This window comes from Castanea sativa, chromosome 2 (assembly GCF_040712315.1).
Source record: "Castanea sativa cultivar Marrone di Chiusa Pesio chromosome 2, ASM4071231v1".
NCBI classification, from domain to species: Eukaryota; Viridiplantae; Streptophyta; class Magnoliopsida; order Fagales; family Fagaceae; genus Castanea; species Castanea sativa.
The window spans coordinates 9,748,728-9,763,509 of NC_134014.1; the positions used below are offsets into that span (position 1 = coordinate 9,748,728).

Sequence of the window (14,782 nt, forward strand, 5' to 3'; positions counted from 1 at the left end):
TGGCAATAAATTGGATGGTTATTAGGTATTAGCCATGCTTATTTTAACATTCGTTTCATGCTTATCTTAATTGGATGGTCTACATTTAAATTGTTGCATGAATAAGGAGCAAAAGAAAATGGTGGTTTGAAGCTGATGAGGAAATAAGTGTTGCCAATATTCTTATCTTGGGAGAAAAGCAATGGTGATTCAAGGATCAAGATGGATATATTACGAAAAATGGGAATCTTTCCGTATTTCAAATTGGACAAAGAACAATTAATCTTGACAAGCTCTAAGCCCGAATTATTATTATTATTATTTTGGGGAGTGTTGTGGAAACTCTATGATGATATAGGTAAAATTGGAATTATTGATAATGTTGGAAATTGGTTGTTAAAAAGAGAGAGAATGACACGGCATTTTTTTTCTTCCCTGTCATTGATCTGCTTCGTTAAGAACTAGGTTTAAGGGTTTTTTTTTTTTTTTTTTTTTTTCCCTAGAGAACAGGTGTAAGCTAAATTAGGTCCAACATTTTTTCTCCAAAAATAAAAGGGTTCAACTATGAAGAAAGTATCTCTGAAACCATTTTATGAAGTGCACTTCTCATATTTGATGGGATACAAAATTTTGTGAGATTCACATATTATGAGAGGAGGATTTATTAGTTAATCTCATAAAATAATTTTTTTTGAAATTTTTTATTTATAATAATTTGATAGTTACAGTAGGAAGGAACCGAGAAAGTATTTGAACCCTTGACGAAGAAACCAATTAAGATACAAAACTATTGACATTTTCCAAATCTTACTAACCATAAATTTTTTTTTTTAAAATCCTAGTTGTAATTAGAGCAACATCATGACATAAATTCATAATTACTCACTACTTATCACCTTCCTTTTGAGAAATAAAAAATAGAAAGGAGAAAGTAATTATAATTAGTATTCGGATAATAATAATTTGTGAAAAGAATTTGAATCAAATCTCATTCTTTTTTTTAAATGGGATTGAAGCAAATCTCTTGTAAAGTTATTAACACCATATTTTGCAGAATTAAAACGAACCAGCAATTACATTTCCCTCTTTCCATTAAAAAAAAAAACATTTACATTTACAGTTCTCTCAAGACCTCATCCAATTAGATTATGCTTTCCCAACCAAGAGTACTTGTGATCAAAGGACACAGAGGAACGAGCTCTATAATAGATCTGTTCAAGTAAGGTTGTCAACTAACTAGGAGTGCTTAAGGTCAATAAAGATAAAGACTAATTTAATAACTAGAATTGTTTTCAAACTATGTTGAAAAATTACTAACCCTGAAAGATAATAGGGTCAATTGAGAACCATGTCTCTTAAAATATAATAACACAATGAGTTGACAACCACGTGGAATAAAAGTTAAGATCATTAATTCTGATATTCCCATGAAATCAAAACTAAAACAAACAAAAAAGAATAAAAAATTAAAAATCTTAACTTGAACAGTTGGAATTTTTTATGAAATTTAAATCTGTCTAATTTTTTATTAAAAAAAAAGTCAAAATCAACGTTAGAATCAAGAAATAAATAAAAATTGTTGGTGCGTATGTGACTAAAAAGAGAGATTTTTTTTTTTTTGGGTAAATAAAAAGAGAGAAAGTTGAAGATAAAAAAGAAAAAAAAAGAACACAAGGCAACTAAAAAGAGACAAAATTAAAAAGTGTATCTGAGTCAGCAAATCAATATGTTAGGAAAAAAGTGGGACCCACCTATAAAAGCTGAGCAGCTTCAAAGAACAATTAAGGAAGGTGAGGCTGCCTGAACCTGAAGCTATTCTACTTTTATTTTACAACATCATCAATCGGAAAAGTTCTGAACCTATACAAGTACGAGTACGAGGCCATCATTGCCTTTCCTTTCTCTCTTAAATTTCTTTCTTTTCCGAGACAGAAAGGAAAACCCACTTCTCTCCTTCTCTCTCTTTCTTTCTTCCCGAAGATTTTATATTTTCCTTCGAAGCCCTGATTTGATTAAATTTCTATTTTCTTTTTCTTTTTAATTCCGAATTTGACCCTTGGATTTCTCAAAATTCACGCTTTGTTGCTCCAAATCTTCCACAATTTCAGCTCCCGTCAAAACCCTAATTTTCCGAACCCAAAATTGACGTCGTTTTCTAGGGTTTTAACTGTGACTATACCACGCACTCATCTATTTTCCCCTCACCAAAACCCTAAAATTTTTCGAAATTGAGATGATGGGTCACTCCGAAAATGGATTTTCTTAAATGGGTTTTCGATTTCTAGGGTGTAAGTATCATCAATGGGTGCCAGAACGAGCAATCGTAAGCGTGAGGACGAGTTTTTGAGCTTCAATCGCGCAATCCCATCTCAGAATTCTTCCGATTTTCACGTTTCAAAGAGACTCAGATTCTCCCCTATGCACCAGAGCCCTGAGCGACCAGTGGTTTCGTCGAATAGCAGTGTCGCCAGGCTCTCTCGGTACCCGGAAGTGACTCCACGGTTCGGCAGAGAAGTCCACGCGCCTTGTAGGATAGTGAATTACGGGGTTTCGACTGGTTTGAATCGAAAATCGGAGTTGAGGACTAGTGGGATTTTGAAAAAACTGGAGGTGTTTGATGAAATGGGTAGCATTTTGAGTCACAATTACAATAAGGCTAAGGATAGCGCAATGCGAACGTTTCGGTACTTTACAAAAGAGAAGGAAAAGGAAGTGATTGAAGTGGATTCGGATAATGAGAAGGCTGGAGTATCCGAAGATTCCAGTATAGAGGAAGTTGAGGTTGTGACCAATGTGGAAGTATTGGATTTGGATAATTCCAATAAGCAGCACTTGCCTTCCTCATCTTCGCAGGTTTCGGGCTACTTGGCAAATGGGAATTTGAGGATGGACAATGCAGAGAAGATGTTGGATTCTTTGTCTCTGAATCAAGAGGTGGTGGATTTGAATAATGTTTCTGCGTACAAGAAATTGCTTGAGGCTGCGGAGAGGCGGAGTTCGAAATTGAAGAACCTGAACTTCCAGATTGAGCTTAAAGAGAAGCAACGGAGCTTTCTTCAAACGTTGCAGCCAGCCAAGAAACCGGTGGAGGTGAAAATCTTTTTACTTGCTTTAGAAGTTAGTTATAGAAGTTAGTTATTTAGGTACTTTTTTGGTTGTTCAGTAGCTTTGTTGGTTTGCTGTGTAAAAGTTAGAATGTGCTTTCAAATGCTGATCAAATAGTATTTCTAAAGGTTTCTATCATTGTATTATATTTATATATATTCAGGCTGTACCACAAGAACCTTTTGTCCCTCTTTCGAAGGAGGAAAAGGCTGACGTTGAACGTGCATTTAATACCAATCGGTATGATTCAATGCACATATTGTTAGTAAATAGAAATGGGTGTGTTTGTTAGTATAACATTAATAGGGTGTCCTGCTACAGGAGGAAGGTCTTAGTCACTCATGAAAACTCAAATATTGAGATCACGGGAGAACATTTACTGTGCCTTAGACCAGGTGCATGGTTGAATGATGAGGTAATTATTGGTATTGCATTTATACATTTGTGTCAATAGCATGTCTGGAAGTGTAGTTTCTTGATACATATGCGCCTTCTTTTGCAGGTGATAAATGTGTACCTTGAGTTGCTGAAAGAGAGGGAAAAGCGGGAGCCACAGAAGTTCTTGAAATGCCATTTCTTCAACACCTTTTTCTACAAAAAGGTTGGTTTTTGTAATACTACTTTTTACTTCAACCTCGGTAAAGTTAGGTCCTTCCCCCTTTTTGTTGTTACTAATTCTGCTAGGAATAATTTTAGCCCATTTCACGTTCTCTGGTGCTAATATTCATGCCTTTTTGTTTTTCTTAATCTGATTGTTATTGCTCAGATAATAAGTGGAAGGGGTGGCTATGATTATAAATCTGTCAGAAGATGGACTAGCCAAAGGAAATTGGGATATGGCCTCATTGAGTGTGACAAAGTAAGTTGATTGTGCACCCTCCTTTTGTTTTCCTCCATATGATTATTGTTTGATTGGCCATTGCTTTGAATTTTAAAATGGTTTGTTATTGTGATCAGATATTTGTCCCTATCCACAAAGAGATACATTGGTGCTTGGCAGTTATCAATATGAAAGACGAGAAGTTGCAATATCTTGATTCACTCGGAGGGAAAGATACCCAAGTGCTGAGAGTACTGGTATGCTTTGTGGCCATTACCTCTTCAGCTATACATTTTGCATGCAAATTAGTCAATGGCTACATAGATTCCAGAATTTGGAAATTGATTCCCAACTGCAATCCTTTTTTCCCCTTTGGGCAGTGAAATAGCTTTATGGAGATTCCTTTTGACTAAGCTATTGTCTAGCCAAATTACCAACTAATCAAATAGGCTATTAAATATTTTGAATAATTCATAAAAAAAAAAAAATATATATATATGTATATATATATATATATATATATATGGTGAAATCAAGGAGACAATACCACCTAGTTCACCATTATTGTCCTGGCATCAACAATGCCACTGTCTACCACTACCATCCAGCCACTGCCCACCATCACCACCAGCATTGCTGCTGTTGCCAGCGTCATCACCTTGACTACTGCCACACCAACTTGAAAATTGTTGTCATTGTTGGCACTATAGAAATTTATGGGAACCTATAATTCTTGTCTGAATTGTGAAATTTCAAATGATGGGATATTCATTCCCTTTGTTTTTAATTATTGAACTGAAACCATAGTATAGCAATTGAAAGAGTAAGGGCCCGTTTGGTACATATGTTTAAAAACTGAAAATTGTTGTTTGAAAACATTTATGGAAATATGTGTGGGTAAAAAAGTGTGTAGAAATACGTGTAATGTTGTTTAAATACTGAAAATGGTTGTTTGAAAACACAAACCAAACACCCCTAATGCACTTATTAAAAAAAAAAGGCGAAAAACTCATTTTCGTCCCTACATTTCACGTGATTCTCACTTTGGTTCCTAACTTTTTTTTTATCACCGCTTTTAGTCCCTATTTAGAAAAACGCGTTTTGTTTTAGTCCCTATTTTCAGTGCCCTAATGGCAAAGTCCTAGGTGGCAGATGGAACACTCTATTAGCTGACGTGGCGCTGATGTGGCAATTAAAATATTATTAAAAAAATATTATTTAGCATTTTTATATGTCATGTCAGCATTTTAATTTTTATAAAAAGCCACATCAGAAAATTTAAACCAAAAAATAAAATAAATTAAAACTCAAAACTTAAGCTTGCCCAGAAAATTAGTTAAATTATTTTTTTCCTTTTTTTTGGAAGAACATGAAGAACTTAGAACTATGTGTTCTTCATTTTCTTCCCTTACTAAGCTTGCCCAGAAAATTAAAATTTTTTTTTTCTTTTCTTGCATTTTCTTAACAACCAAACCTATAAAATCACTCAAATTTACAAAATAAAAAGACATGCCCATACAAATTTACAAAACAAAACACAGAGACATTCAACAGTTACACAAAGCCATTCAACAAGATTTTCTTATGCTTTGAAACCAAACACAAAAACCAAACACAAAACTCAAACCGGACTCCCTTAATATTCTCAAACCTTCCTCTCTCTCTTCCAAAACTCTCACAGCTCTTTCTAACTCCATTGTCGGCCTCTCTGCTCATTTCCACCGCTGTCGCCACTAAAACCGACGGTTGTTCATCGCCTCACCACATCTGACCGACCCACTCTCACGATTCGCTCAAGTCTCTCTCTGACCACCTGTGACCGACCCACTCTCACAAATCGTTGTCTCTCTCCCAGATAGGCAAGTTTCTCTCTTTCATCTCTCTATCTCTCAGCTCAGCGGTGTAGATCTGGGTTTGTGGATTTGTGGCGGATTGGTGCACTGATCTGTGGCGGATTTGTGGGTTCGTGGGTTTGTGAGATTTGTTGATCTGGGTTTGTGGCGGATTGGTACACTGACCTGTGGCGAATTTGTGGACTATGCTTCCAAAGCTGGGTTTGAGAGAATGGTGGGATTTGGAGGATGATGGAGATCGGTGAGTTTCCAAGTTGGATATGATTTTGTGTTTCGATGGATTGGTGGATTTCCAACTTGGAGATTGGTGTTGATTTTGTGAACAAAGAGGATGCAAGTCTTTTTTTTTTTACTATAAGTAACGAAAATTTTATTAAAAAACGAAAAACAGCCAATCCAAGTACATTGGGAATGTACTATGGGGGCATAAATCAATAATCAAGATTACAACAATCAAGTAAAACAAGAAGGGAAGAACAAGAAAAATGACAAAAGACCACACTCCAATCGAGGGGAGTGTGTAAGAAAAAAGACTTAATCTCTAACATAGAGCGTTCACATCCCTCAAAGTTTCTAGCATTCCTTTCGTGTCAAATACACCATAACAAGCAATGAGGCACAATTCTCCACAACTATATTTCTATGCCGTCCAAACTTACCCTGTCAAGACTCAAACAACTCAATAACCTTCTGAGGCATAACCCAATGAATTCCAAACAAACAAAACACCATCGACCATAACTCACAGGCAATGAGGCAATGAAGAAGAAGATGATCTACTGACTCCCCACAATTCTTACACATATAGCACCAATGAAGAACAAGCACGCGTTGTTTGCGAAGGTTATCTATTGTTAAAATCTTACCTAAGAAAGCAGACCATGAAAAGAAAGCTACCCTTGGAGGAACCTTCGATTTCCAAATCATCTTCCAAGGGAAGGATAAGATGGTAGGAGGGTAGAAAGAAAGATAAAATCCTCTAACCTCAAAACCTCTACTCCTTGCTGGCTTCCAACACAACCGATCTGGACCCAATCCTCGTACTGTCGAAGAGTAGACCATATCCATTAATAGATCAAAGGATTCTTGTTCCCAATCTTGTGGAGGACGGCGAAATTTAGCATCCCAATGAATCCTCCCACCAGACCAACACATAACCTCCGCTATTGAAGAATCCTTTGTTCTACTAATACAATAAAGTTCCGGAAAAGCCTCTTGAAGAGTACGATCTCCACTCCACACATGCTTCCAAAACTTCACTTGAGAACCATCCCCCACATCATACAGAAGTAGTTTAGAAAAACTCATCCAACCACTCCTAAAATGTCTCCACAAACTAACACCATAAGCACTGGTCACCTTTTTCGTGCACCAACCACCCCAATCATTCCCATATTTCACCTCAATAACCCTCCTCCATAGAGCATCGGTCTCCATGCCATACCTCCATAACCATTTTCCTAACAAGGTAGAATTAAAACTCCTTAATCGTCTAATACCCAACCCTCCAACCTGCAGCAGCTTACAAACCTGAGCCCAACTGACCAAGTGTAATTTAGATTCACCATTAATACCACTCCACAGAAAATCTCGTTGTAACTTTTCCATACAATTTGCCACCTTCCCAGGTAAAGTTAGAAGGGAAAGAAAGTATGTAGGTAAGGAGGAAAGAGTACTTTTAATAAGAGTTACCTTACTCCCCTTAGATAGATACAACCTCTTCCACCTGCTAATCTCCTTTCCATCTTCTCTAAAATAGGATTCCAAATTGACAAATCCTTAAATTTAGCTCCTAACGGTAGCCCCAAATATCTCAATGGAAGAGAGGATTGCCTACAACCCAACATCCCCACCAGAACATCCATGTTGTAGACCGCCCCTATAGGAACTAACTCAGATTTCCCCAAGTTAATCCTTAAACCTGAGACCTCCTCAAATCTAGCCAGAATTGCTCTCAAACTAGCTATTTGCGTAGGATCAGCATCACAAAAAATAAGAGTGTCATCAGGTCTTTTGATTTTAGTGGGTGTATGTTGGGTTAAAATTTCTAAATATGCAGATCTGTTTATGGGTTTGATTGTTGGTGTATATTGATTTCTAGGTGTATGTTGATTTCTGGATTTTGGTTGGTGTATGTTGATTATTGTTTGATCTAAGTTTTAAATTTTGATTTGTTTGGTTATAAAAAAAGTACTGGAAAGGCAAAGAAAATAAATGACTCCAATAGGAACTAATTTACTAAAAACATGAAGAATATGAACTGTAAGAACACGAAGAACACAAAGATGATCTTCCAACAAAATAATTTTTAAAAGAAAATAAATTTTTTTTTTTTTTGATAAGTAAGAATGATATATATACGAAGGTTACTCTATGCCTGAAAAACACATAGCAACCCAGAAATACAAGAAAAAGAAAATAAAGAGAAACAAGAGAGAAAACCAAACAACAGAGAAATTACAAAAAGAGAAGGGAACAAAGAAAAGAAGGGAGGGAATCACTAGACGTGAGTCCCCACGCCCTAGACCAATCAAAAAGAGTTCCACAAAAAGAAGCAAGCAACTGATCCCTAGAGCTATCCAAATCCTCAAAAGTCCTCCGGTTCCGCTCCTTCCAAATACACCAAAGGATGCACAACGGGACTAAATTCCAGATCTGAGACGAATGCTTCCCCAACCAATTCCACCATCCAAAAAGCAAGTCTGGAACCGAACTAGGCATAACCCAAGCCAAGCCAAAGGTTATAAAAACAAAACTCCATAACCGATAGGCCACCTCACAATGAAGAAGAAGGTGATCTACCGTCTCTCCACCATGACGGCACATAATGCACCAATCCACAAAAACCAATCTCCTCAATCTCAGATTGTCTCCCGTTAGGATCTTATTCCAAGCTACACACCAAACAAAAAAAGAAACTCGCCTAGGGGCCTTAACTCTCCAAATAGCTTTCCAAGGAAAGATAGTTGAAGGAGAATTTCTTAATTTGTAATAGTACGACCGGATGTCAAAAGCCCCATTACGCTTCAATTTCCAGCTCATCCGGTCACCAACATCCATAGGAGGGATTATAGCACCCAACATACGAAGAAACCGCAGCCCTTCATCCATCTCCCAATCATTAAAAAATCTACTAAACCGAACATTCCAAGATCTTCTAACCTCTGCCCCCTGCCTATGCAAAGAAGCTTCAACAGAAGCCTCCTTATCAATGGCAATGCCATACAGCCTAGGAAAAGCCAACTGAAAAGGTTGATCCCCATACCACCCATCCTGCCAAAACCTCACCTTATTCCCCAACCCAACCACAAACTGACAATCTTTACTGAAATCCTCCCAACCCATACGGATGCTTCTCCACAAACCACACCCATGAGCTCCCCTACCCAGCTTTGAGGTCCATCCCCCCCAATCTTCCCCATATTTTGAAGCTACTACCCGCCTCCATAAACGACCCTCTTCCTTACCAAACCGCCACAACCATTTCCCCAATAAAGCCTTATTAAAGGTAGTGAGTTTCCTTATCCCTAAGTCACCATTGGCTATAGGCGCACAAACTTTGTCCCATCCTACCAAATGAATCTTGCTATCTCCCCACAGGAAATCCCTTTGCATCTTTTCAATTTTATTAGCCACATGAGTAGGAATTGAGAACAACGATAGAAAGTAAGTCGGAAGACTAGAAAGCGTACTCTTGAGTAACATCAAACGACCCCCCTTAGACAAGTACAACTTCTTCCATCCAGATAATTTCCGGTTAATACTTTCCAAAATTGTGTTCCAAAAGAAAAGAAAATTTTATGTTAATTATTATTTAAATAATTAAATAATAACTAAAATTTTATTTTATTTTAAAATAATTAAAGAAAAGAAAAAAGAATGACATGGCTTTTTATAAAAATTAAAATGCTAACGTGGCATATAAAAATGCTAAATAATATTTTAATTACCACATCAGCGCTGCGTTAGCTAATAGGGTGTTCCTTTTGCCACCTAGGACTTTGCCGTTAGGGCACTGACGATAGGGACTAAAATAGAACGCGTTTTTCTAAATAGGGACTAAAAGCGGTGAAAAAAAAAGTTAGGGACGAAAGTAGGAATTGCTGAAAATGTATGGACGAAAATGAGTTTTTCGCCTAAAAAAAAAAGCTATTGAAAGAATAAAAAATAAATATTTATGAATTTCTAATAGTAACAATTCCTCATTTTTTTTTTTTGTGGGGGGTGGGGTGGGGATGGAGACACTAAGAGGTGATGATAATAATAAAAAAAAAATTTAAAAAAAACCCTAATATTACATTGTGTCTCATCCTTAAAGGTTTTACTAGGGCATGTACAGACTGATTAATGGTAAAGGAAGCTTGATGTTGTTATGAGTTTTGGCCTATTGCATAACCAGATATATAATTTTTTAGGACTTGTATTGTAAATTAATACCCCGGTGGTGTGCACCTCTCAGTTATTCCCTTCTCTATAGTTTTAGTTGTATCTTGCACCTTGATGGTTGCGCACCTCTTTAAAGTTTGTTCAATTGATTGAGATTTGCAGCTGATGTTTATCATTGACTCGTCCAGGCTAGATATTTTGTAGATGAAGTGAAAGACAAGAGTGGAAAAGACATCGATTTAAGTTCTTGGAAACAAGAATTTGTCGAGGACCTTCCTGAACAGAAGAATGGGTGGGTGTTCATATATTTTATGCTAGTCATGCACTGTATTTCAATTATCAACAGTTTAAAGGTTTTATAAACTTATTACAATAAGCAGAAAGTGCTTCTCATTGAACTGTTTTTTCCCCTGAATGATTGTCATACACAGGTTTGACTGTGGCATGTTTATGATCAAATATGCAGACTTTTACAGCAGAGGTCTTGGCCTCTGTTTCAGCCAGGTAAGACGCATAGGAAAAATGCTTCTCTTGAATGGCTATATAGCTTTAAATTGCTCATGTCTGTTTCCTTTGATTTATTAGTTTATCATTTCTTAGTCCGTAACTGTAATTATATATAAAATATTCTTAGTCCTTAACTGCATCAATTGAAGAGAGAGAGAGTGAGAAAAGAGGGAGAGGGGGGGGGGGGGGCTGAAACTCTAAAAGGGATAGTGCTACAGTGAAAATAAGTTACTCTCTTTTTTCCCGGCAATGAAGCATACAAAACAGATCCCTTACAACCATGAACCCAGTGAGCATAATACCTGCTCCTGTATAATTTTGTACAGTAGCTTGCACCAATTAGCTTACGTCATTTATTGATTACTATTGAATCTTTGTTTCTTTCCCTTATAGGAACACATGCCCTATTTTCGGCAGAGGACTGCAAAGGAGATTCTTAGATTGAGAGCCAACTAATTGAAAATGTCAACCTGCTGGTTTTGAAAAATGCTATATTACCCTTTTGAAAATAACACTTTTCCATCATTAGATGGTAATCATGAAATTGGTATCCATTGTCTAGACTCAAGAAAAGATACCTTCGCTTTGGTCAGGATTTGGGTGATAACCATGCAGGAGTTCCAGTTTGTTTAATCGAATGATCAAGATGATTCTGGTGAGTTGACTGGGGGCTGGCATATCACTGGTAGTGTACAAGACTGGAGTCGTAGCTTGTATATACTATACAAGAGTAAGCCAATCATTTTGAAGGGTTAGTTTAAAGTGCTAGGTTATGAGTTGATAATTTTCACTTGTAACATCTGAGGTTTTTTGGATTAGTTTGGAAGCCAATAGTTTCTTAACCTCTTTTCCCTTTTCTTTTTTGATCTTTTTGTATCCATCATGCCTAGTGTTCAAAGTCATTATTTTTGTGCCTATTTTGAGTATTGGAGTCGATTTTATAATTGTAACCATAAGTTTCTGGTGCTCAAGAAAATGAAAGGCCTTGTTTGGTGTATTCTGATGAATGATGAGTGCTTGTACTGTTTTAATAAATAGGGTTTCCGTTGTTACTATCATGGCATGCTGTCAATGATAATTCGTGCTAATGGATTTTCTATGCAATCTTTGCTCAATGTCTCCCTTGGTCCCTAAGTCAGGTATTGTTGATCTTTTAGATAGAGAACTTATGTTTTTTTTATTTTTTTTTCCTATTTCAATTTTATTAAGTAATGGATACTTTTCCGGTTTTCCCAGCCCGGTTTGGAGGAGATATTGGCCATGGATGCTAAAAACTACTTTAGGTAAACTAGTTAGTGTTCAATTGCATTTATATTTCACATTCTCACTCTTCAAAACATTCAATATCAGATCATTTATTTTACGTTACAGTTCATTAAAATACTATTTTTTTTTATCAATTTTATTATTATTTTCCAGTCATCTCTTTCCTCCTCAAACAAAACAAAAACCACATCTTTGTCACTCTCTCCTCCTCCACAACCAGCCTTTTCTTCCTCCCAAAACCAAGACTCTCCTCCTTCATAACCAGCCTCCTCTTCCTTCTAAACCCAAGACTCTCTCCTCCCCCACAACCAGCCTGTTCTTCCTTTACAAATCCAAGACTCTCTTTCCTCTTTCACAACCATTCTCTACTTCCTTTCCAAACCCAAGTCTCTCTCTATCATCCTCCACAACCAGATCCACCCCATTACACAGACCAACATGTTGCACAGATGAACCTACATCATCATCTTTTTCATTTGTGGTGGTCAACGTGTATCAGCTGAACAAGGAAGAAAGAAGAGAGAGACAACAAATATATGGAAGAAGAAAAGAATAAAAAATAAAATGAAAAGCTACATAACTGTGTATATTTACACATTACACTGTTACTGTAGTAAATGTGTAAATATGCACATTTATACACCCACTAAATGTGAGTAGTTTTGGGGCAAAATTGTGTAAATATCATAGTTTTTTATATTATAAAAGAACCAATGTGAATGCCCTTAGAAGCACAAAAATATAGATAAACACACCAATAACGTAAGGCATAGTTTTCTTTCCAACTGTAACTAGTTGATATGATTTTTGCAAGATTTTTTTTTTGGTTGAAGAAAACAAGAATTTGTTGCTAAATAGATTAGTTCAACGAGGGGAAATTCATTACTGTTTCTGAAGAAAAAAATTAAAAATCGGTGCTATACAATTCTGTTTTGTTTTTTTATTTTTATTATTATGGAATTGTTATACAACTTCAGCAGCCAATATTGGAAGCCCTACATGGTGCTTGCATAGCCAAAATTTTAAGTAGATTATTGGTTTAAAAAAAAATAATCAGCAGACTATTTATTGACTCTTACCGTACAGTACGTGGGATCTTCACTTGTGAGACTTTTCTCATACCATGAGAGAGGAGTCTCATGACATTTCTCGTGATTAGACAATTTTCCCAAGGGTCGCCACATTTCGAGCTTATTAGATTATAGTCTCATATCATGAGAGAAGAGTATCACCTCATAAAATAATATTTTCAATAGTTAGGGATACCATACTTAGAGCATTCTCATCAAAGATTATAAAATTTTTAGCATTTAGCATCTCAAAACGTCATTTTATCAATTTTAACAACTTATTTTACAATACACCTAATATCAAAGGTTCTATATTTTTTACCACTTTATTTAAATTTTTTTTTTATTATATCTTTATCTTTCAATATATATTTCTTTCTCTCTTGACCTAGCAAACTCACACAGACCATCTCAACCTAGCAAACCCATATCCATCACCACCCAAAAAAAAAAAAAAAAACCAGCCACCCATACCCACCTGACTATCCAACAAAGTCAATCTTCCATCTCAACCCAGCAAATCACACCCACACCCACTACCACCAACCACCACTGGCCACACCCACAACAATCACTTACACCATCACCATCACCCACAACCACAACCGCCAAAATCACAAGCCCAAAACCACAACAACATCCACCAATTAGAAAAACAAAAACAAAAACACCAAACAAAAACATCAAATATATGCACAATAACACTGAACAACAATCAAACAAAAACAATAACACGGAAGAAAACCAACATTGAACCCAAATCCAAACCCAAACCCAAAGCAACGATCAACACACAGTAAAACACCCAACGACAATCAACACACCAAGGAAAATCTTCGAATGGAGTCAATCCGTGAGCACAATCTGCATGCCGATCTCCACACCGGTGCTGATTTGGAGCAGAAAAAAGAAGAAGCTTGATGTGAGAAAGGGGGAGAGAGAGAGAGAGAGAGAGATTAGAGGAAAGAGAAAATATATTAAAAATTATAACATTTTGCTACAGTGCACTCTAATTTTTGAGAGCACACTGTAGCAAGATGTCAAAATTAATAGCATTTAGCATTCTTAATAAAGTGTGCTTTTTACAAATTTGATAATAAAAAATAGCATTTATACCATTTAGCAAGAATTCTCATATCAGATTGAACACATTGTCTCAACTCTCAAAACTAACAAAATTCCTTGGGAAAAAAATATTTTTCAAACAAGCGCATAATGCAACATTGTTTTCTCTAAAAATAATAAATAGATTATTTAGTTATTTAAGAGAAACATTTTTTATAAATTAAAAAAAAAAGAAAAAAAGAATTTGATTGCTATAGAACTTGGGGCCAATTATAAAGGGCCTCCACATCCAAGGAAAAAAGTAAAAATTATTTTGGGCTAATTATTGTTTTACGCTTTGGATGTATATAATGTTTCCTAAAATTTTCACACGTTCAAATGACTCAAACCTTTTATACATGCTGTTAAGGCATCACTGATGAATTGAACGTGTGGATGTCTGGTGAACCGTGTACGTACACGTTACGCAAACAATTTCGTGTGCATTTTACATCAAAACTCAACAATCTACACAAGCACATTATTTCTTAATTAATGCCACATATTCCTAAAGTTTTATTATGTATATGATCTTTTAATGCCATATCCTTAATTAAAGGGTTGATTTTTTAGTACCTTCAGCAGCTATATGTGAAATTCATGGGGTCTAATGTATTAGACTAAAAGTACTTAATAAATTTCGTCATTAAACTTTAAACCCCATCCTAGCCCATACTTCACTGTAAGCTTTT

General features: G+C 36.0%; 1 protein-coding gene across 1 annotated transcript; it reads left to right on the forward strand.

Moving 5' to 3' along the window:
- The first annotated feature begins 1,793 nt into the window (after window positions 1-1,793).
- LOC142626212 (ubiquitin-like-specific protease ESD4) lies at window positions 1,794-11,762 on the forward strand. The gene is made up of 9 exons (XM_075800006.1): window positions 1,794-3,069; window positions 3,248-3,324; window positions 3,406-3,499; window positions 3,587-3,685; window positions 3,851-3,943; window positions 4,042-4,161; window positions 10,332-10,435; window positions 10,575-10,647; window positions 11,044-11,762. The coding sequence occupies exons 1-9, from the start codon at window positions 2,281-2,283 to the stop codon at window positions 11,104-11,106; spliced, it is 1,512 nt and encodes a 503-aa protein (XP_075656121.1). The 5' UTR covers window positions 1,794-2,280; the 3' UTR covers window positions 11,107-11,762.
- The last annotated feature ends 3,020 nt before the right edge of the window (window positions 11,763-14,782 follow it).